Source organism: Poecilia reticulata, chromosome 2, assembly GCF_904066995.2.
Source record: "Poecilia reticulata chromosome 2, P_reticulata-male-v2, whole genome shotgun sequence".
Lineage (NCBI taxonomy): Eukaryota > Metazoa > Chordata > Actinopteri > Cyprinodontiformes > Poeciliidae > Poecilia > Poecilia reticulata.
This window is the reverse complement of record NC_088831.1, coordinates 43,037,587-43,061,959: the sequence shown is the minus strand read 5'-3', so window position 1 is coordinate 43,061,959 and position 24,373 is coordinate 43,037,587. Positions and strand designations below refer to the sequence as shown.

At 39.0% G+C, this 24,373-nt stretch overlaps 2 protein-coding genes across 2 annotated transcripts; one reads left to right on the top strand and one right to left on the bottom strand.

Moving 5' to 3' along the window:
• The first annotated feature begins 114 nt into the window (after window positions 1-114).
• Window positions 115-11,216, top strand: LOC103461813 (gap junction gamma-1 protein-like). The gene is made up of 3 exons (XM_008404164.3): window positions 115-314; window positions 7,508-8,684; window positions 8,763-11,216. The coding sequence occupies exons 2-3, from the start codon at window positions 7,538-7,540 to the stop codon at window positions 8,774-8,776; spliced, it is 1,161 nt and encodes a 386-aa protein (XP_008402386.1). The 5' UTR covers window positions 115-314; window positions 7,508-7,537; the 3' UTR covers window positions 8,777-11,216.
• A 3,285-nt stretch (window positions 11,217-14,501) lies between these two features.
• klhdc3l (kelch domain containing 3-like) lies at window positions 14,502-23,357 on the bottom strand. Its single transcript, XM_008404162.3, has 8 exons — window positions 23,257-23,357; window positions 20,852-21,032; window positions 19,428-19,510; window positions 19,257-19,335; window positions 18,580-18,626; window positions 17,242-17,362; window positions 16,950-17,133; window positions 14,502-15,855 (listed from the first exon to the last, which is right to left on the bottom strand). Exons 2-8 carry the CDS (start codon window positions 21,006-21,008, stop codon window positions 15,276-15,278), a joined length of 1,251 nt encoding a protein of 416 aa, XP_008402384.1. The 5' UTR covers window positions 21,009-21,032; window positions 23,257-23,357; the 3' UTR covers window positions 14,502-15,275.
• Between the last annotated feature and the right edge of the window lie 1,016 nt (window positions 23,358-24,373).

Below are 24,373 nucleotides of genomic sequence, written 5' to 3'. Positions count from 1 at the left end.
CAATCTAATCTGAAATAAAATCACTGCTATGGGTTTTGTAAGGAGTGAGTATAAAGGGCGGTCCAGAGAAGCTGCAGATTCCTCGCTACGCAGACGAGGGGGTGGGGAGCTCAAACTGGGAGGAGAAAAGAGGGATTTGGGAATATTCTTTGTCCTCACCCAGTTAGCGCAGCACCACTGGAGAAGCAGCTGTCTCCTCGAAGCAAAAGGAGGAAAAAAAAACAACTTGAAGGGCTTCAAATTTGGCGCAGAAGGGCTTAAAATCCAGATATCCAACTGAAGACAACTTTCAGGGACCAGAAGACATTCTGAAGGTAAAAGAAAAATCCCAGACAAAGCGAGGAGGCATCCTCACCGGTCCGCTCCTTATCCGTTAACAGACGCTTCTGTGACTCTAGTTATTATCTCGCTGCTTTTTGATGTGTTTGTAAAGCTGCTTTTTTAAACTAAATTTGCTGGGAAAGTGAATAAAATCGGGCGTTTAAAACCCAGTTTGAGCTGAAGCGCACAAACTGATGGGATGTAGCGCTAATTAGAAACTGGAAATCAGCCGGAATACCTGAAATTACCTGCGTATTGGCAGTAAAATGGGATTAGTTAAATTAACGTGTGGCGGATTGTAATATATAATACCAGTTTGGGGTGTTTATTATTACAGGGAAATCTACAGGGATCGTTTTGTGTTTTTCTTTCTTGTGGAAATCCATTTCCCCCCAGATTTCCTGTAATTTTGTACTAATTGGTGCTTAAAGTGATTCAGTTCGTCAGTCGGGTCAGATTGATGACCCGGTTCCCATTCGGATCCTGCGAGGTTCCGCCGTGACGTCGTTTGCCACGAGGAGGATTTTTTCCCCCCCCCTCCTCTTTCCCGCATTCCCCGCAAATGGGATTAGTTTCCAGTTCACGTTGTGCTGCTTCATGATGAGAGATTCTTGGCTTTATTAAACCCAAACATGCGTATAATCCCGTTAGTTTTCTGGTTCCGTCGCATATCTGGGTTTTTCCAGGGCTGAGCACATTCCTCCAAAACTTTTTTTTTTTTTTTTTTTTAGTTTTAATTTTTTTCCTCAAGCCCTTTCCCTCCCCCCTTTAGGCTAAAGGGGTGGGATATATGAGGATCAACTTTAACCCTTCTCCCAGATGTTGGGGCCACAAAAGCGTCTCTGTTCTGTAGAACCGCGATCCTCCGCTGCTTGAAAACGGCCAAAAATCCCTTAAATACCCGCATCAGCTCGGCGCAGATGTCTCTCTGATTCAGACACCGATTCAAAAGGTAGAGATAAGATGTTCCTGACGGCGAGCAAAACGGAAAAATCCTGCTGAAACACGCATAACTCTGATTTCAGAAGAAACCAGTTGAACAGAGTCAGATTTTGATCGTTTTACGCCCCTGATTCAAATAAATGAACTAAAACTCCAACTTTGGCCTCCAGGTTAAATAATAATAACAATAATAATAAACCCTTTCGAGGGGGAAAAAAATGAATTAAAAAGTGAGTTAAATAAGAACAGAGGAGGTAAAAAAGTGTGCAGACTGAGGGTCACTGAGTTCTAGTTCACATCTGCAAAGTCTCTGACTTTGGATCAGGCAGCAGGTTCTGATCTGATCTGGCAGTGACTTACGGATATAAAAAGTTAGGAGATTTATGATGGCAGAACTTTTTATTTTTTAACTGCGTTCTGCAGTGAACAGAATGTGAAAAGATCACTGAAAGGGCAACATGGGAATGTCAAGAAGACCTGAGGAAAAGTTTTGGACCAGCTGGAGAAGATTTTATTGAGTGGGATGAAAACAGATGAGATTTTTATTTTTTTAAAATTTTTTACATGTATGAACATTTACAACTGGAGCTTAGTTTCTCAATGTCTAAGCTTAACTGGACATTCAAATAAAAAGAAACATTTAAAAGTTAAACTGACAGGATTAGGAGGACCATTACATTTTTTTTAAAATAAATAAAATTCTGACTTTTTCCCTCTGAATTTTCACTTTTTTTCCTCCAAATTGTAACTTTATTCTGCCAACCTTAATCTAAATCCAAATATTTAACCACTCCAATTCTTCAATTATGTTGGCGTTTTATGATAACAGTTTATTATATTTGTGAAACTGGACTTTATGCACACAGAAAGCCTGTCCTCAGTTTCTTTGGTAAATTTGAGATTTAAGACTCCTCCTTCAAAATCATTTATCAAGAGATTAATACAACAAATTTATAATTATTGCAGCTCATTTTGCCGTTAAGTCTTAAAATTATTTCCAAGTTTGGGTTTATTAACTCAGTTTGTAAGATTTACCCACAACTGCTCAGTTCATTTAATTCTCAAACGGGTAAAAATGATTCACTGCGTTGTGTATTTTTAGTAATAATAAAAACATAAAACTGTAAATATGAGTTACTTGTCAGATTAATCAACATATTGCTGTTCAAAAATATACAATCACAACTCTTTTTTGACCAAATATTGCACCAATTTTGGTTATAATTTAAATAATCAGAAAAAAAACTGTGTATAACATTTCGCATTCACAGTAAACGTGAAGGTATCTAGACTTTGTCGTACTTTTTGGACTCCATCACCTAATTTTTATTGTCACAAACCGTCTCCAATGTCAGCTTCATATGCCTGTTTCAACTTCTTCTACCCAGTTAAAAAGCCTTTTTTAGTTTGAACACTGCTGCCACCTAGTGGCTGGAGGCTTGTTTACCATTCAAGCATGAATAAAGACACCAACATGGCACCTCAATACTTCACTGAAGCCACAACCATCTGTTCAAGTTAAGTCTGATTTTTGCTGATTCACAGTTGAAAAGGGGACATTCAACCAAAACACCGAATAACATAAATGCAATAATTCAGAACCTAGAAAATAGATATTTTATCTCAATTTCAATAAGTTTGTTTTATAATTTAGGCTGTAATGTTCTGTACATTTTATAAGACTGGTGAAAACACTTGGGCCTTTAATAAAAATTACGAAACAACTAAAAGGAACCTGCTGGATCTGGTTTAGTCTTGGATCCAGTCGTAAAACAGAGCCAGATGTTTCCATACTTCCCTCTCTCTCTCTGATCTTACAACAGAAGATGTAGTGTGCATTTGTTTTAGGCTTTTAAAAAAAATGTTAAACAGATGAAGGAACCTGCAGGCAAGAACAAAGATTAGAGGGGAAATTAAACATCTCTAGGTAGCTTTTCTGGCTGCTTTGCCTGTTACACCCATTTAATGCCGGTGTAGCTACTGTTTCCACCAAATACTCCGGTAATTTTGATAACTTCCAAGGAAAAACGTTTGGCAGAATAAAAACTTCTCTGCCCACAGAGCCGTTATGTACATTTATTGAGAGACAGAACTGCACTAGTCATTAGAGGCACCACAAATCCTGACTATATATATATAACACAGTTTAGCTGGATGACCTTTGGACAACCTTTTCAGTCGAGTTGTAATGACTTTAAGACCACAACTGACGTTAAAATATTCTGGCTAAAAATAAACTAGAACTCATTTTTAAAAGTTGTAATAGTTTTTCATAAGTAGACAAAAGTTTTGAAAAACATTTTCAATCTTGTTTTGATAATTTTATGTAAATTTTCACTTTCCATTGAATTATTTGTCCTTTTTAGGGGTTGGTGTTAATTTTAGCCATGGCTATAAACATTTTCTGAGATGACGGTTTATCTTTGTATCTGTGTTAAACAAAAAAGTATAACCTGCAGCTGGTTTTATACATCGTTTTGTACCTAAAAGTTGTGAAACAACCGGCACTGAAAATACAGAAAAAGCAACTGAGTGAAAACACAAACAGAACAAGTAAAGACAGATTTTAGTTTCTGGTCATTTACAGCCTTGTCTGCATTTGTTCCTAAACATGAGTTGTTTTCATGCACTTAATAAAAAAAAAAAATCTTCTACTAGTCTCGCTTTGCAGGGAAAGTAAGATGTCTGACATTGTGGATGTTGCAGGTGTAGTGAGAAAGTTATCAAAATGAACAGTGGACCAAAACCTCAATAACAAAACTGTTTATTTACCCAAACAAAACACGTTAATCTGCAGTAGATTTATTTGTTACAGTGGCAAGTCACACAATTAGCCCAGCTGGCTTAGCTAGGCTTAGCTTAGCCCAACTAATACTAGCCTTATGTTAAAGTAGCTTAACTAGCTAGGCTAATATACAACTCTACTTTTACCATTGTTACACTAACTTTATTCAACTTATCTACTTAAAATCTCAATTATTGAACCATCGTAGACTACAGATTACAAACAACTGTTTAATTACCATTTAGAGATAGAAATTAGCCTGATGGCTATAATATCAAACATTTACATGTAAATATTAATTCATAATGTCCCATTTCTAAAAACCAAACAACAAAAGAAATTATGACTGGTGGTTACGAAACAACAAAAGATCATTTCTGTCATCTTCTGACATGGACTGTGGACAAAATGCTAATGAGGAAAATGATGGACAGATAATTAGTTTAACGACAGCCAGTGTCCTGCCCCTGCAAACCTAACAATGACTCACGGCTACAATAAAGTTTTCTAAAGAAACACCCAGAAACGGTTGGAATCAGCAGGTTGTTCTGCATTGTACAGTAATCAACAGCAGATCAACAGGTCTGGAGGGATTTTCTTTCTTTTGTCTTCAATGGGAGACATTTCATGTCTTGTTCAAACATAAAAAAAAATGCTCGTTATTCATCAACTTAACCCAACAGGCTCTTGAACTGGTCTACATCAAGTCAAACTGGACTGTTTCTTTTCTGTCCAAGACTTGGTATTTGCTTATTCAGGCTACCATATTTGGACTTCCTGTGGAGAAAGATGTCCTACATTCATAGTTTTGTTGGTGTTATTGATGTAAGATATGGTTTTAAAATGTAGCACTGGCTCATTAATTTGTGTAGATTTGGTCAATTTGTGGAACTGCTGCATCTGCAGTTTTGCAAACAATTGCATAAAAAATGAGAAATATAATTTAACGGGTTAGCTTATCCCAACTAAAACTAGCCTTATGTTAAAGTAGCTTAACTAGCGAGGCTAATATGCAACTCTACTTTTACCATTGTTACACGAACTTTATTCAACTTATCTACTTAAAATCTCAATTATTGAACCATTGTAGACTACAGATTACAAACAACTGTTTACATAAATACAGTTGTTTGTACATAATACATAAATCTCAAATATTTATGTATTATGTACAATGTATTTAGGTTTGTAAATAGTCAAATTTATTAAACAACATAATAGGTTTAAGTTGCTAAATTTAATCAAAAAAATTTCACTTAAAATATGTTAAATGCCAGAAGAGGTGAAAACAACCCCATCATGATAGCTTAAAATAAGTGTTCGGAAATATCAAACTAATAAAAAAAAAAAAGCAGTAATGAGCTGAACTGGGTGTGAATGCAGAACGATCAGATTTCCAGACGTGAAGGAATTTTGTTTCCAAGTATTTCACCTTCACTAAATGCCTCAAAGCTTTCTCAGCTGCAGTATTTGTTCTTAAAGGGATAGTCCCTTTTTTAAGAGGTTATTTGTCTAACACTGCAAATTGGTGTAAAAAACAAGGTAGTCAGGTGTACAAAGTAATTTAGTCCAAATCAAACTGTAATTGGTCACATCAGTGGGATAGAATGCTGTGTTTTGCGGTTTAGAAGTCTATAATTTACTAGTTTCTGCCAAGTTTAGTGCCGTTTATCCATCTTAATGTCTTTGCAGCCAAACAGCTGGCTGGCAAAATCAGATCTTGTAGGTTAAGACGAGACAAATGTAATAAACCGTGTTACTCAAATGCTTTTAGAAAAAAACTTTGTGTCTTCTTGTTTGGTTTCCTAAGTGAGATCAAGACTCTACAGACATTGAGGTTTGCTAGATGCTGTGAAACCACAACAGCATATTAGTCATTGTGAGACCCTATTAAACTTCAATCAGCAGCATCTGGATGGGACTGTGTGTGTGTGTGTGTGTGTGTGTGTGTGTGTGTGTGTGTGTGTGTGTCGGAGAACTGACTGTTTAGTGAGACACTGGAAAATATCATAACAAACAACTCAGTCAGAGTTTATGGACCTAAATGGGATCATGACTAAGATCTTTACTTTCCTCAACAATAAAACGTCTGGAACTTTCTGGAAAACTAAAGTTTTGACCTATTGCGACTTCAGTCGATGACTTGTGTGCTGGAGGGCTGATAAGGTTGGACGGTTGGCTGGTTTTTAGGCTTTTTCTGGGAGCTGTGCCTGAGCATGTTGGCCTCGTTGCTGCAGGCCAGGATGAAGATGCATTTTTTATGATTTTGCGCCACACTGTGGCCGTTTGTTTTAATGCAGGCAACATCTGGCTTGAAATTCATGTGAGAATATCCGAGTTTCACAAGTCTTCTATTTCCAACTGAGTTTCTTCAAACTCAGAATTTTCAAAAGTGAAACATTTTTACTTTTGAAACTGAGAAATTTCCTTTTTTTCCCCCAAACTTTTGACATTTACATTTTTTTTCCTAGCAAAATTTTGACCTTTCAAATCCAGAAGTTCCCCTGTTTTTTTTTTTTTTTCTAGAAAATTTTTGAGATTAACCTAAATTTTTGTTTTTCTAGCAAATTTTCAACCGCTTCAACTCAGAAATTTCTTTTTTTCTAGAAAATTTCTGATTAATCTAAAAAATTACTTTTCTGACAAAGATTCGACTTTTTAAACTCAGAAAATATTTAATTTTTTTTTTTTAGAAAATTCCTGCGATTAATTGCAAAATTTTAGTTTAACACATTTGTAACTTTTAAAACTCAAATGTCTTTTTTTCTGGAAGATTTCTCTGATTAATCTAATTTTTTTATGGAAATGTACATTTGTCCCTCTGTAATGGTCATAGTGTACCATCATAAGTCGGTGACATGAACTTAGACTTTTATCACAATAGTTTAGAGAACCATTGTGATAACGATTAAAGTATTAAGAACTATTTATTGCAACTTTTTAAGGTAACTGACTGGCAGAGCAACACAAATACTGCTCTAAAAAATTGTAATGCACTTCCTTTGGAGAAAAGCCACCTAAAGAAATGTGATTTCTGTCCCTAAACTGCTCAGTCACTGTATTTAATCATTATTTGTCAAATGTATTGATGCTCTTAATGAAAAAAGAGAAAGTAAAATGAGCAATTCCAACAATACATCCATCCATCCATCCATTTTCTTACGCCCTTGTCCCTCAGTGGGGTCGGGAGGGTTGCTGGTTCCCATCTCCAGCTAGTGTACCGGGTGAGAGGCGGGGTCACCCTGGACAGGTCGCCAGTCTGTCGCAGGGCAATCCAACAATACAAAGTTTTGTTTTTTTTAAACATCTTTAATTGAAATTCATTGTGACAATAAATCAAAATTCCAAGAAATTTATCGTAAGCGATACAATAAATATATCAGAGTTGTAGAGATTTTTCTTGTAACCGTTTTTCAGGGCACATTTTTATGGAAATTTTCCTTTTTTCCGTCTTCACAGGATTTATAACTTCCTTCATCCGGCAGCAAAATGAGCTGGAGCTTCCTCACTCGTCTGCTGGATGAGATTTCCAATCACTCGACCTTTGTGGGCAAAATCTGGCTCACCTTCCTCATCGTCTTCCGGATCGTGCTGACGGCGGTCGGCGGCGAGTCGATCTACTACGATGAACAGAGTAAATTTGTGTGCAACACACAGCAACCCGGTTGTGAGAACGTTTGCTACGACGCGTTTGCTCCTCTTTCGCACATTCGCTTCTGGGTGTTTCAGGTGATCATGATCACCACGCCCACCATCTTGTACCTTGGGTTTGCCATGCACAAGATCGCTCGCATGGACGACGACGAATACAGGCCACAGGGCAGAAAGAAGATGCCAATAGTGAGTCGGGGTGCCAACAGGGACTACGAAGAGGCGGAGGATAATGGGGAGGAGGACCCCATGATCCTCGAGGAGATCGAGCCGGATAAGGAGAAGGAAGTTGCAGAGAAGCCAAAAAAGAAGCACGATGGCCGGCGTCGCATCAAGAGAGACGGACTGATGAAGGTCTACATCTTCCAGCTGCTGTCCCGCGCTGTATTTGAGGCGGCGTTTTTGTTTGGGCAGTACGTCCTCTACGGGCTGGAGGTGGCGCCGTCCTACATCTGCACGCGCTCTCCTTGCCCGCACACGGTGGATTGCTTCATTTCTCGTCCCACTGAGAAAACCATCTTCCTGCTCATCATGTATGGCGTCAGCGCGTTGTGTCTCTTCTTCACCATGCTGGAGATCTTTCATCTTGGCCTCAGCGGAATTCGGGACTGCTTTTGCCGGCCGCGGCCTCGCTCTCGAGCCCCTCGCCCCCCGCCACCTGCCAGCCAGAGGTCCTCGATCTGCCGCCAGCCCTCTGCACCTCCAGGGTACCACACCGCCCTGAAGAAAGACCCCAATGGGAAGATGGGCTTCAGGGATAACTTCGGAGACTCGGGTCGCGAATCCTTTGGTGATGAAGCATCATCTCGGGAGCTGGAGAGGTTGCGCCGACACCTGAAACTGGCTCAGCAGCACCTGGATTTGGCATACCAGAACGAGGAGAACAGCCCGCCCCGCAGCAGCAGCCCGGAGTCCAACGGCATTGCAGTGGAGCAGAACAGACTGAACTTTGCCCAGGAGAAGCAAAGCAGCACCTGTGACAAAGGTAAACCATTTCCTCTTCTCTCATCTTCATAAATCATGGCTTTCATGCAAGGAAACTGACCAATAGATGTCTTCACAGGTCTGCGTGCGTAAAATCAAACGATGAACAAAAAAGGAAGTGATGGACTTGCTTGAGGTGGATGAAGACCCCAAGTCCTCTAATGTTACATCCCACTGTGCAGAACTTCACGCGGCAGACCCAAAGTGCTTATTAACTGCCGTCATGCAACAGAAGAGGTAAAGGTTGACATACATCTCCCTCAGGGCAGCTAACTGTTAGATACTATATGGATATTTTATTAAGAAATTTGGAGCTTCTTGTCATTTCTATCTTTTTTATTATTATTATTGTTTTGGTCGGTGTGTAAATCTCAAGTTTGCCTTTAGACTTGAACTGGAATTTTGTTACGGAAAGACCAAGCCAGTCGTTTTGTAACGTGTGTACTTAGTGAGAGTGAGTTGGTTGATTGTAGAAGCGAGCAAAAGGTTAAACAGGGCGCCTCGAATCAAACACCGGTACTGGGAGTTGTGATCTTATGAAGACTGTACAAGATGTTGATCATCACACAACAAGGGCTTCTCTCGAGTGTCTTTTTTTAAATGTTAGTGTTGGTCCGGAACTGGTCAACACTTCCAATCCTGGAACCTCTGGCCTGTACTGCGCAGTTGTAGTTCTGTTTCTTCACAGATTTCAGGACTCAATCCATTTCCAAGATCAAAGTGAAACCTCTGAGCAAATGATCAAACTCCTTAAGGCTTTGGTGTAATGCTTTATAGCTTAGATTATTTGGATTTCTGTGCTGTCCAGAATTGGTCTTTAGTATCAATTCTGCCTTCCTTGTATCCTTTCCTTTCCTGTGATGTTGCTACTTTCCCTCATCTTTGCCGTCTTTCAATCAGTCCCTTTTTGTCTTGGTTGAATTTACGGTAAATGGTTTTACAGTGGATAGAACTAACTATGGAAGCTGCATAAAAAGGGAAGGAAACTAGGAAGCGATAACGGAAGGACAAAATCTAGTAAAACCACAAAGGACAAGAATGATGCAAGGAATGATTGAAAAAACGATTGATGGGCAATGATAAGGGAAAGTAGTAACATAATAGGAAAGGACAAGAGGAAGCAAGGAAGACTGGATTTGAGACAATCTAGGAAATACTGAAGACCAATTCAAGCTGAGACAGGGATCCAAAGAGTCTAATCTACTTAGATTCTTCGCACGTAGATTATTGGGATTCCTGAGCCGTCTAGAATTGGTCTTCAGTATTTCAATGTTCTGACCTGTATTGTGTAAATTTTCCATCAAGTCTTCCTTGTATCATTCCCTTTCTTTCATGGCCATTACTACTTTATCGTTGCCATCTTTCCATGGGTTCCATCTTTCGGTCCTTGTGTCCTTCGATTGTTGAATCTTTCCTCAATCTTGTGCTCTGGAAAGCGTCACGGTTCCGGCGGCATCCGGTGAGCTCTCGCTGGTCCTTGAAAATCCAGGGGAGAAGGTGTACATCTCGTGCCACGCCGTACCCGTATCCACAGCAGGTCTCCAAGGTGAACAGCCTCTAGCATGTTGAATCAAGGGGGTTAAGGGAAGTCAGCAAGTCAGATCTGTAACCGTCTTTCTTTATCCCAAAAGACAGTTCTACCCTTTGTAGAGCCATTTGCCGTAAATTTGGTGAACTTCAGTTCAACAATCCTCTTAGTTGTTTACATTCAATAAAGTTTTTTGTGCATCCATGTCTGTATCTTGTGACTCAGTTGGTTTTTCTGTGTGCTCTCTTAGCTTGGAGCCGTTTCTGTTTTGCTGCTCTGTGCATTCTCAGTCAGGATGAAGGAGTCTTGAAGCAATGAACCTTCTTCGCAGTACAGGCCTCTTTTATAGGTAACTGGAACACTTGAGGTGCCTTTGTCCAAAGGAACAAACAAACCTGGGTAATGCTTGAAATAAAAGAACCATGTAACTCTTGATATTGCCATGTATTGTTTTGAAATGTTTGATAATGTTCTTTATTTTTGTATTCTGAGTATTGTTGTTAAACGTTCACTACTGTCTCCGCTTTCTGTGGCTGGATTCTGAGAGTGAACCTGTTCTCAAAGCTGTTCGGTACAGTTTGAAAGATAAAGTGCAGCAGTTTTTCGTTTTTCTTTTGTTTTCTGTTTGGATCAACCTGTTGCTTCTTTTCTTCGGTACATGTTTTTTGTGACCATGAAATGTTTACTTCTGCCGCACCTGCCTGTTCAGTTGTCTGTTAGTTTAATAATAAAAGAAGCTGTGTGCCACTTCACCATCTGCTAAGTGCTAATTTTCTGGAGCTTGATGTTCCAGACCTGAGAGGATGGTTGCAAAAAAAAACTGCTACAATGTGAATTTCTTTTGATTGCACCAACTTTTGTATCCAGATTCATAACCACAGTGCCATTAGTACACCTTAAATATTGTCATCTCAGATATTTTTTGACCAACTTTTTTTGTACTTTTATACGTTTTTGTATTGACTAGTACTTTGTGGTTTCTAAAATAAACATTTTTTACAATCAGTTTTCTAAGTTGTCTCAATGAGAGTGGGCGGTTTGGTAAGGCTTGCCTTCAGGATCAGGAGTTGGCAGCAAAACAATTTACAAAGTTACAAAACTTTTAAGCAGTTTCAATATTTATATCTTTGGGTTGAGTCAGTTTGAAGAAATTTAAGAAAGCTGAGTATCAATCAAGGGCCTTTCGTTACAGGGAGATATTTAATGAGGACTGAATGGTGGTTTTCAAGCAATGGAGTCCAACTGTTGGCATCTAGAGAGACCAACGGCCAGAGAGAGAGAGAGGCTAACCATTGGCATCCAGAGTCCAGTGATTAACCGTTGGCCTCCACAGAGGCTAACCGTTTTAACGTTATGTGATGCGAGTTTTCCTGCTGAAAATATTTTCAATATTTAAATCACAGAATAATGATGGTGAATTGTGACATTGTCAGTGTGAAGCAATTAAAAAAATAACTATAAAGTAATAAATTATCTGTAAGAAGCTGGTAAATATAAACATGCAATGGATCGATTAACAGTTCTAAGTGAAATTTTCAGATTGAATACAGAAAGTACATAGGATGAGAAGAAGAATAATTCACAAAGGAGAGAGAAAACTGGAAGGGCGAAACAAAAACTATCATAATATACTTATTTATAGTATAAGTGACGGTCATATAAAATGTGTTATATAAAGGTTATTTTGTATTGAAATGTGTTCATTGAGTACATTTTCCCAGTGTTGGCGGTACTGGTCTGTTTGGCAAAAGTAACTGTTTAGGATTTGTTTAGGACATCATTAACAATTATGGTGTCTCCTAATAAACAAAGACATGGTGATAATGGGATGAGGCAGTACTTATAAAATGCAGACACATTTATTAAATATTTTTAACAGTTTGTTAGAGGGATTTATCAGTACATTCCAGCACGACGGGCCCTTTAAGAACATTCATGATCTTGATTTGGCCCAAAACGAAAATGAGTGACAGCCTTGCTCTAAATTAAAGTGCATGTTTAAAGTGAAAGATTTTAAAGACCTTGTACAGTAACAGGTCTCAAATTCACATTGTAGGTGCAAAAATGGCCCATGTCTTAAAATAAAAGGTATTAGTACCTCATCTGGGCTGCACAGTGGCGCAGTTGGTAGAGCTGTTGCCTTGCAGCAAGAAGGTTCTGGGTTCGATTCCCGGCCCCGGTCTTTCTGCATGGAGTTTGCATGTTCTCCCTGTGCATGCGTGGGTTTTCTCCGGGTACTCCGGTTTCCTCCCACAGTCCAAAAACATGACTATCAGGTTAATTGGCCTCTCCAAATTGTCCCTAGGTGTGAGTGTGTGTGTGCATGGTTGTGTGTCCTGTGTGTCTCTGTTGCCCTGATGCCCTGCGACAGACTGGCGACCTGTCCAGGGTGACCCCGCCTCTCGCCCGGTACGCTAGCTGGAGATGGGCACCAGCAACCCTCCCGACCCCACTGAGGGACAAGGGTGTAAGAAAATGGATGGATGGATGGATGGAGTACCTCCTCTAGCCTGCTTACTGCTCCCACTAAAAACAGCGCCCCTAGCGACAACCGTTGGTGGTGCCCAATCCTGAGCATTAAACTGGCCGTATGTTTTAAGGTTATGTTCTAGCTTATCACAGGTTAGCCAGATGCTAGACCAGACATAGTAAACAAAGCTCATTTAAATGGAAGAAGAGCGTGTACTGGAATGGAAAACAACATGCTAACTGTAGTGCCAACTGCTAAGAGAATTTTGGAATGTAACTTTACATTTATGGATCTTTAGATATTTTTATGGGAATACATCTACCAAGATAAGGTAGATAAATAAAAGCATACATACAATTAGGCTAAAAAAATATTCATACCTCTGGAATATGTAATAATTCTCTTCCAGGTCAAAGTTGGGACTCTGGCTTTGTTTCTGCTCCCCATCAGCGTCGTTCTTCCTCTCGCTCCCTCTGCCGTGTCATGGTGCTGCTGCTGTGGATTTCAGGCTGATTTTGCCATCTCTTCTGGATCCCATCTAATAATAATATTCATTCGGGCCACTTTGGTTGTAAGTCTCTTGGCGTGTCGCCATGTTGACATACTGCTGCTGGTGAAATCCCAGCTGGATGAATGTCACCCAAGGCTAAAATAAGTTGTTTTTCTGTCCTCCTCACAACGTCCAGACAAACTGCACCCTGAACAGTCGCACATAAGCAAGTTTTAAACACACCTGAGGGAGGGAACCCAACCTCCTGCGCTCAGCAATCAGACCGCAGCCGCTGGGCTCGGTTCTCCTCCAGCTACGTCACGCAAAACGCACTTTTTTTCCTAGAACTTTTTGGTTTATTTAACACTTTTAATTAAATACAAAATACAGCAACTAGATTTAAAGTTTGACGTCAAAAAATATTTTTCTTCCATTGAAAACAACCTTAAATATGAACTTTAATTTCTCTCTAGCGGAGTTTGCTTTTGAGTTTTTTCTCCTTTTTTAAGCATAGGATTTATTATGCTATTATTCTGCCTGTTGGTATACCCATATTTTAGTGTCTTTGTGAGCCTGCTGCTTTATTATTTATGTTTTTATTACATTTAATAAAAAAGTCTTGATATTAACACTGTTATGTATGTTGTATTTATTTAAATTAATCAAATCAGTATTCTACTTAACCAAATTTTTATTTGATTCCTCAACTGTCAGAATAATCAGCAGATTATCTGATTACAAAAGTAAAGTTTCCAACATCCGTAATTAACGCAAACGCACAATAATAAATATCTCTAATAATTTAATGGTGATTTGAGCCCATTGAGCTCTGGCGCCCTCTTCTGGTCAGCATCACGGTCACAGTTCATATAAACCATCAGTTCCTCTCAACCAGAATTTGAAGATTTTTGGTTCTGAACAATGAGAATAACATTTTTAAGGTTGCAGGACTGATTTAGGAGAGTTTGAATGAAAATACATCCAGAGATGATGCTTCTGTTGTTTTAAATTTGCCAACAGTAACATAGGCTGCATTTCTCTATGACTACGAAGATAAATTTGCTTAATGGAAACAAGGCAACTTATGAAAAAAAGAAAAAAAAAAGCCTAGTCATGTGATCAAGTTATCAATTCGCATACAATTTTAATTGTGCTTCTTATTTAATGGATAGGCTGCAATTGTGATTTTTAAAAAAAAAATATTAGCAGAATATCGAAAAGGTTTTGCGCCCATTTGTAATGAAAACGCAGCGAAACAAGCTACAACCAGAAGATTCGGGTCCTTAATACTTTGACATGTTTTGAATGAATAAACAGAAAAACCTCCAGATGATATAAAACTGTTTTTATAAACTTTTATGTACAGGTTGTCAGTAACAGAGGTGAACAGAGATTAGACAGAAAAACACTGGTTCACTGCAAAAACACAAAATCTTACAAAGTATTTTTGTCTAGTTCCTGGTGAAAATATTTCAGTTACAACAAACAATCAGGGCAACGATAAGAAAATAAAACAAAAGTAATAATAAACCCACCTGTTTAGAGTTGCTTTTGAACATTAATAACTGGAACATATCTGATGTGTCGATGATTTTAATGAAACTTGACAAAATGTGATGTTACTGTTTCCACAGTTGGTGGCTGCATTATGTTTATATTAACTTGATTAATATTACAACTTTATACTAGTAACATGACTTCATTTTACTAGTACTAAAGTACTACTTCCACTGGTGGACTATTTTACTTATAATATGGAAAAGAAATATTGTTTTAAGTGAAACTACCTGCCAGTAGAACTACTAATGTTTCATCAGCGTTAAGAAATTAGACTTAAAACAAGCTCCTTTATCTTACTGAAAAGTTTCTGGTGGATAAATAAGTTTTGTAGTAAAAACTAAACAGCAATACTTGTTAATACTTTGTGATTTTTGCAGTGTGAGCTCCTGCCAAACGAACCTCATTAGAATAGAGGAATGCTCTGTGAAATCTTCAGAAGCCCAGCCGCTGGTCTTTGTCAAATTTACCTCCGTCTTTCGTATTATAATCTAAAATACTTGTTACTATTTGGCATTGTTCTGTGTCAGTAAAGGCTCGGTGGCTGTTAGGACTCGGTCAGGGTCATGCTCCAGACGCAGATGGGGCTGTATCTGCTGTGCGGTCGCCCTCCCAGCACCAGCAGCGTGTCAGGCAGGTTCTTTAAGATGTCTCCGTCCTCCTGGTCGAGCAGCAGCTCGTCGGCGCAGCTCCACTGCCTCCTGAAGGCTTTATTCTCAAACGTCAAGCTGTTCTCCGTCAGCTGGGGGTCAGGCTGACTGTCGCTCTGTGCGTCCACGTCTGAAGACATTTTGCTGAATGTCTTCATCTCTATGTCCGAGCGGGAGACGGGGAAGCACTTGTTTTTGAAATGTCTGGGTTTGGCTTCCTGCGGCGTCGGCTGCAGGGCTGATCCGGAGCCGCCGGCGTCGGGCTCGTAGCTGCGGCCGAGTCCGGCGCAGCAGTGGTGAATCCGGTTCGGAGCGTCGGAGTCTGGCAGCGAGGCCACCTGGCTCCAGGTGTGGGAGGAGAAGCTGTACCTCCACAGGCTCCTGCTGGGGGAGCTCTGGCTTTCACCGCCTCCGAACAGCAGCATGCTGTCCCTGTAGGTCACGGCGGCGTGGCCCATCAGCCGAGGGGGGCCCGGCCTGCGGAGCACAGGGGCAGGAGCCTCCATTACTAAATTAGTACACAGTTATTGCAATAATCAATCCTTCACACAGCATTCAGACTAATTCGTATGAACAAAGAGAAGACTAAGTTCTGTGTCTAACATTTAGTTACTGTGATAGTTTAATAAATCCGACAAGCTGTTAACAAACACCTCCAGCTAAATGTTGGCTTACTTTGCATTAGCCACCAGGGAGAGAATTATCTAACCTGCATTTCAAGAATACCTGGGTTTAATTTAACTTTAATATTTAACTTTAATTTATTTGGTAGGAAAAATAATATTTTAATATTCATGGGCTGCATAGTGGCGCAGTTGGTAGAGCTGTTGCCTTGCAGCAAGAAGGTTCTGGGTTCAATTCCCGGCCCCGGTCTTTCTGCATGGAGTTTGCATGTTCTCCCTGTGCATGGTGGGTTTTCTCCGGGTTCTCCAGCTTCCTCCCACAGTCCAGAAACATGACTGTCAGGTTAACTGGTCTGTCTAAATTGCCCCTAGGTGTGAGTGTGTGTGTGCATGGTTGTGTGTCTCTGTGTTGCCCTGTGACAGACTGGCGACCTGTCCAGGGTGACCCCGCCTCTCACCCGGCACGCCAGCTGGAGAAAGGCACCAGCAACCCTCCCAACCCCACTGAGGGACAAGGGTGCAAGAAAATGGATGGATGGATTTAACTCTAATTTATTTGGTAGGAAAAATAACATTTCTGTAAATGTAACAGAATTAGCCAAAAAGATGTTTATTTTCATCTGTTGCCCCTGGAAAAATCTAAATTTTCCTTGCTAAAAACAAACAAGGTTAAAATGACTTAACTATGCAACAGACATGGATGACTGGAGTCCAAAAGTACAAAATGCAGCTTCATTTAACGTTTGGTCCACTTAAGGAACTAAAATCTCCTGAGTTAACTTTCACCCTTTTATCCAAAGTGTGCAGGAATCCGTCTGATATGATGACTTTGATGGAAAGTGGAAAACCTCAGACTTTTCGTTAAAGAAGGATATCAATCTGGCCTAAAACCTTTTCAGAATAAAAGCCTGGCTTCAAATTTTAGCGACAGGAAGCCTTGGCGCTCACTTGAGGCAGGTCCATGTGTGATTGGTGCTGTTCCAGCTCCAGAAGTCCCTCTGCTCCCGCAGACCCTTCAGGCCTCCGAACAGGAACATGCAGTTCTGGTAGGCCACGGCGGAGTGATTGTGTCTGGGCCCAGGAACGGACGCTCCCCGATCAGAACCGCTCAGGCCAGACCAAGCCGTCGTATCTGTCCGAGACAGAGACAAACACCTGATTCAGAAATCCTGGAAATGAGTAGAAAGCTGATTAAAATGCTCATATTTCCTTTTTTTTATTCTAGTGTGGATAAACTTACTGAGGTTTAAACTCCAGAACTCCTGCAGGGATCCCTTTATGTCCATGAAGCCTCCGTAGACGAGCATGGCAGAGCCGAGCACCACGGCGCTGTGGCCTTTCCGGTTGCTCGGCCTTTGGCTCTGGAAACACAAACATCAAGACGACGTTAAAGCATCAGCGAAACTGTGCTGCTGATAAAAAAATGTTTCTTATATTGTACTGGCATTATCTGAAAACTTACAGAAAATGCAATAAAAACTGAAAAATAAATAAAAACCCAACCTTCAATTTGAGTATTCAGTGGGACAAAAACCTGATAAATACTTTCTATGAAATCATAAGTTCTCTTTTGGATTTGGGCTGGAAGAAAGTTGAATTTATTTTGGATTTATCTGTTTTACACCAGACCCACCTGGACTGTTTGTTACTGAAAAGCTCAGCAACAAACCGAGACTCACTGGATCCATTTTGGCATCCAACCTAACAGAAAACTGGACTTGGTAGTTACGTTAAAAGTTAATTAGACCTAGCAAACCAGTAGTGATTCCCTGAGACTTCGTCTCCGACTGTCTGACAAAGACAGAGCTGAAGTCTGTTTTGGAGCTACGCAGAAATTTGACAGGAAGTGAAACACGGTGGTAAACTAAGGGGTTTTTTCACACCTGATAGTCTGGTAGTCTTGCTTCATCTAGTTTGCATTACAAATTTGCACTACATCCTCCATTTTCAGTTTCTATAGTTCTCTTTCTCACTGCACTGAGTGAAGTGAACCAAACCCTTTAAAAAACCTGTTCCCCTCCTCGCCTCTGGAGGCGCTGCACCAAGAACCACTGAGTGAAACGACAGAAGAAGACACTGAACGCCTCTTTCTTCTTCACTAAATGTAAACAAAATGAAGTAGCGTCAGATTTTAGTGGCTGTAAGATTTCTTTTGTCCATTTTTCCAGCTAGCGCTAAGCTAACGTGTTTGTTTTATTTGTAATGACCCAGAATGCACTGCGCTGTAGTCCTCTTCCTGCTTTATTTTCTGGTTGTCTTCCAGCTGCTAAAGTTGTTTTTCTAAACTCTGACTGTAGATGAGGTCAGATTTAGAGCAGCAGTTTTTTCTGTCTCTCTAGAGCAGAATGTTTTCATGTTTTCATGTTTTTCCTATTTTGAAATGTGACCAAAAGAAATGGGCGGGTCTGTGCCATGCTATATTTATCCGCCAGGGAAACAGGATTTGTTTTGAGATGGCAGTAAATGTGGCAATGGTAATTTAATTAAACATTTCTCACTGTGATTTTTTTTCCCACCAGAAGAATGCAATCAAATTAAAATGAAGATTATATTATTGAGACAGTTTACGATGATTTACCTGAGGGGAGCTGGTCTTCCCCTGGCAGGAAACCCACTTCTGATTTACTGAAACAGAAAATAGAGCAAAGCAGTTAAAGAAAACCCTCATCAGAAAATATGTAGAAGAAGAGAAACAAGCTGCAGAATTTGTAATAGTGTTTTCTAAGAGTAACCCTTAAAGCTAAAGTATGTTGCAGACTGTTTTCTATGAAACATACATGCACATATGCAGAAACCAGGTCCGGAAACATTCAACTTCCTGTTCACTGGTATTAAATCATTGCACAGTTACTAAGGTCTAGTCCACACAAAGCCAGATATCTGGGACATTAATATATGTTTATGTGTTTTGACCTTTCATCCAGATAAAAACTGTTCAATGTCACTAAAAAACATTATTTATAAAATCTCCAACCAAAGTGGAGAGTTGTGAAAACTCTATTTGTGTTTGTGTGTGAAGATGAGAAGATTTGTGTTTTACTAACTTTATATTGTGATATTCTATTTAAAAATAGTTTAGGGTGTTTTATAGTTTAAGACCGGCCTAAATCTCTTAACAAAAGCTAAAAACAGCAGGGGTTGGATGTTTTCTGAGGCCAGAACCAGCATGCACAGGAGTTTTTTTGGAAACTAGAATCTTTGCTAACAGCTTGAAGATCAGCAGAGGGTAAAGTCGTCGTCCTGAGTGAAACTCACCGACATCAAACACCCACAGGGGGCATCGCCGCCCAGTGTATGCAGAATCCCACATGCCTCCAAACACATACAGGAAACCCTGAAGAGGCCCAGAAACCAGCTAGCAAGTCACATCTGCTTCATGTTGGCACGGTTTAAAGGAAATGAATAAAAAGTGCTTGAAGTTTGTACCTTATGAGCCACCATAGAGTGCTGCTCCAGCTCCTCTGGTGCAGCTTTGCCTGAGCAGCTCAGCCTGGTCCATTCATCCAACACTGAAACAAATAAACAGAACACAACTGTGTTTTTGTTTGCTCAGTTTTTCTTTAATATCTTTCTGAAGCTCTGTTGTGTTTATATTTACAGTACAGCATCTATATTTCAATACAACAGCATCAAAAGGATAATTTATTTTTTGAATAGGCTTTGCTTCAAAATCCTCTCAAAGCTGCTGATATCTGTGTTGCTTGTTAACATTTACAACTATCTAATAATAATAATAATAATAATAATAATAATAATAATAATAATAATAATAATAATAATAATAATAATAATAATAATAAGATAACAAAAAGTGTTTTTAGTTAATTTTATTTTATTATGCTTTGTTCTGACTGAAATTTTTATTTATTCATTTTTTATTTCTCTCCTTCTCTTTCTCACTTCTACTCAAAATATCTTTGACCCTAGATTAATCAAAGAATATTAGAAAAAGAAAAATAATAATGCAAATCAGAAAATAACTGAAGAGATTAAAGGAAAGAAAGTATACCAAAACCCACCTGTTAAACAATTTAATTGCTTTTATTTTGACACCCTTTGATAATGTTCTGTCTTTTGTCTTTGACCGGATTGTATCCATGTTAATACATAACTCCTTTTTTGTTTATTTGTTTATTTTCATTACTGTTATTTATTCTTATTTGGTTATTTATTTTGTAGTTTGATACCTCTTTTTGTTCGTCTGTAATGTTTGTTTAATATGCAGTAATCGGTGAAGAAAAAAGACATCAGTGCAACAAATGATCAACCAAACACTAAAGAAATCCTACATTGTTGCATTTTAGGAAATAAAATGCTTATTTTCTTATATAAAAAAGGAAATGAATTACTGTTTATTGCATCGTTTGAGCCATTTCTAGCACAATGAAAAATCTGCAGAATGTGCCAGTTCTTTTAAATCTGATTAATCGATTAATTGTCAGAATAATCATCAGTTGCAGCTTTAGACATGAGCCATGTGTCAGTGTTGCTCACCCAAAGAGTCATAAATTTCTTTAAAACTTCCTATAATAATCCAGAGACAGTTTGATAATGATCTGTGGTGTTTCCTGTAAGCTGGAGCACTTTAGGCTGAAACGATTAATCATGATTAATCAACTATGGCTAACAGTTGTGACTCAGTTTGGACCTGTGGCCAGGAAGCTCCATATGTCTAAACCTTACTGTGTTGAAAGCAGAAAGCAGGTGGAAAAACTCATTTCTAACCAGAAGTGAATATATGATGATGAGAAGCAAATTTTTAAACTTTGAATGTTTGACAGAAATGGTTACTCTTCAGTAACCAGGTAACTTCCTGATGCTGTGGTTCTGCTGTACATGAAGGCCCTTACCAACGCTGTACTTCCAGAAGTCTCCCAGGCAGCTGTTGTCTCTTCCCCCCAGGACGTAGACGTCCCCGTCGTAGCTGCAGCAGGCGTGCTTGTAGCGGTCACACGGACAGGGGCTGCTCTGAGGGAGCGGCGTCCACAGGCAGGGGTTACCTGGCATCTTTCAGCCCATCCGGGTCGGCATCTACAAAAAGACGAAACAAACAATCCATGCTGCTTTTAGAAACGCGATAACACCACTATTACTCAGGAGTATGGCTGAGACCAAACTACCTAGCAACTTCCTGTTAAGCCCCAATGGGATGATGACGCATTAAACGCATGGCGTTGTGGAGCGGTTGCCATGGTTGCAGTTTGTTAGGTCGTTCACTTGAGATGTTTCGACCCAGAGCCGAACTCCAGGGAAAATATCTCCAGCCACAAACTTCTTCGACAGCCAACTGTCCCTCCTCTACACTTCTACCTAATCTAGGGCTGAAACGATTAATCGTGATTAATCGGTTATCTTCTTATTTGGAAAAGGAAGTGAATATTTTGTTTATGTGCATCTTTTACAGTATTTCTAAGAGTAATTGTTAGAATAATCAACTACTAGAATAATTGTTAATCATCATTAATAATGATGAGCTGAAATGATTAATTGTGATTAATCGGTTATTGAAATAATTGTCATCTAATTTAGTAATTGATTAATTGTTATCTGGAGCATACAGACTCAAAAAATGCGACACATCACTAAGCAAAAAAAAAAACAAACTCTCAGTACATGATCTTTGTGCAAACTGTAATCTAGGGATGATGCAAAACCTAAAACCAAAGATGTAATGTAAAAAAAACAACAAAAACAAACAAGAACCTCCAGGTAAAAACTGACCCAGACACCAAGCTTTATCCTTTTATTTTTCCATTTTTCTAAATCGGTTGAATTATTTTTTTCCGCCAGGGTGGCGGCTGCTACGCTCCAACACCTGAGCCATTCAGTCGATTAATAATTTAACACCGTAGAATGTGATCCAGGTGACGTGAAACACCACACAGTGACGCGCAACATCATAAAATAATAACAGTGGCAGCAAGAAATTTATTGCCACAGATGTTTTCATATGGAGCAATTTGGTTTATTATCCGTACTTCAGCATTATTCATCTAAAATATGACAGTTCTGTTTTGCTTTTTCTAAGTTTCTGCCAACATTTTACTCATAAAAGATGTTTTTGAGTTGACTTCAACTTGTTCGGCTGGCGGTCTTTCTGTTTACTCGGATCACTCAACAGATCTGCTTTTGGTTTTCTAAAATTTCAGCAACTTTATTAAATTTTGAGTTTTCTTCTGTTGATTTTAACTTTGTCACACTGCATTTTTGCATGGAAATGCAGATTTTTCTTGTTAACACTATCATTTTTCACAGTTGGTTCCATTATATCATAAATACACTCAGAATGAATCCAAAGCCTATTTGGTAATGGATAAATTTGTTTTTATGGGTTCTAATTTTGGTTTATCATGTTTCTGGTTATTATCTGGTTATTATCAAACAACTAACAACCGATGAACTTGTAAACATTTGTCACTGTCACAGCTATTACAGTAAATACCACAAAACATTGTCTTACCCTTAGCATCGGCGATAACCGATTTACAAAATCGGTTTATAAAATCGGTTATCAGAGATTGGCCACAAAATCTCAGATTGGTGCATTTATATTTTAACTTCCATTTAAGTTTGTATAATTTTTTAACCTTTACAGGTAGAAAATGTTTCTGAATGCGCATTTACAAGAATTTTTAATTGCTTTGAAATGTAATCAGATCACATTTTATTTATATTGTTGTAGTAAAATCTGAACTGATTTAAGAATGACAAATAACTTCTACTTTAATGTGACTCGGACGTTTCGTCACATTTTGAAGATAACGTCGTTTTTCTCCGGTTAAAACGTGTTAAAGCGAAAAAACAACATCTTGTATTTGACTCCAACAAACTAGTTTACCGTAACTATCGTAAAAAAAAACCCGGCCAGAAACCTTCATTTGCGGTTAACAGTTGTGTTAAAAAGCGGTCCTCTGCTCTGTAACGCCCTAAGGAGGCAGGACAGGACAATCATTTTAGTTGGAAAACTGTTTGCTAATTCACACAAACACAGTCCAACACTCCTCTTTATCTGTCTCAACTCACATAAGTTTAATAAATGCTCCCCAAGTTTAATAAATATGTTTTCTGTCTGTTTAACAAACTTCACACAGGAGGAAATGAGATTTGGAGGGGATCGGCTGCGACCGTTAATCTGTTTTTTTACGTAAATAAACCTTTTTGAACATCGTGTTTTCTCACAAAACCTATTTACACATTACAGGCAAAGACAGTCGTTGGTACATTCATAAAGAATACATATATATTTCACTCTTACGTGAACTTTCCAGGACGTATTCTTCGTCTTCTTCTTCTTCTTCTCCTCGTTTTCGACTCTCAGATCGGAATCTGAGCGTAACATATATGATGTATTCAATGACCCCTCGGAAAGTTTCCCCCTCCAACTAAAGATTATAAAGTATAAAGATTATATAATATAGCGACAAAAACATTCGTGGTTGGATACGAAAGTTTCAATCACGAGGTCATTATTACGAAGGTTTCGTGTACTTTCTATCAGCCATATTCAAGCAGTTTACTATCAAGCACTCAATAAACATGTATGTAAATTTGATAGGCTGGCTCATTCATTTATCTTCCAATAGACTCAAACACGTTTAAGTATCCCTATAACAATGTCATCAACGTTAGGTAACTAGCTGATGTCACGCAACCTTTAAAAAGAAGCAGTATCAGCGTGCTAAGATGAAATTCCGAGTTTTACAACAGCAGTGAAGGCAGCTTCAGCTGGAGGGGCGTTCATGGAACAGAACCTGGCGTGTTTAAACAAACTTTCACATTCATTCACAGCATGTTTCTACTCAGGTCCTGTGATTGAGACATGTTTGAACACGAGGACGTGTTATGACAATAACGGTTTTCTCAAGTTTTTTCACTGATTCTTATTTTGATTTATGTCTGGAACAGGGGCGAATCCAAAGTATGGTCTGTGGGCCATTTATGGCCCCCGACTCCAGCAAGTAAAATAAATAAATAAATTATATATATATATATATATGTATGTATATAATTTACACATTATATAATGTGTAAATTATATACATACATATATATATATATATATATATATATATATATATATATATATATATATATATATATATATATATATATATATATATGCTGACTGTATAGCTCAATAGGTAAGTCACCAGTCTTCCACCCGGGAGACCCGGGCTCGAGGCCAGGCTGGGGGCTGGGGCAAAAAGTTACAACGGTGACATTGAGCTGTCAGTGTGGGTCCTTAGGCAAGACCCTTGGAGCTATATAGCCTACCTCATACCATGAGAGACACAAATAAGCACGACATGCCGGCTCAGACGTCGCCCGGTCAAACAAGGTCTGCGTCAGGTGCTGGGGAACCAGAGCACCCT

Excerpts from the sequence above, each read along its gene's own strand:
- klhdc3l (XM_008404162.3), bottom strand. The coding sequence starts at position 21,008 with ATGCCAGGTAACCCCTGCCTGTGGACGCCGCTCCCTCAGAGCAGCCCC. Across the intron at positions 19,336-19,427 it reads ACTCTATGGTGGCTCATAAG|GGTTTCCTGTATGTGTTTGG; the intron begins GTACAAACTTCA and ends GGGCCTCTTCAG. Across the intron at positions 17,363-18,579 it reads GGAAGACCAGCTCCCCTCAG|AGCCAAAGGCCGAGCAACCG; the intron begins GTAAATCATCGT and ends TTGTGTTTCCAG.
- LOC103461813 (XM_008404164.3), top strand. The coding sequence starts at position 7,538 with ATGAGCTGGAGCTTCCTCACTCGTCTGCTGGATGAGATTTCCAATCAC.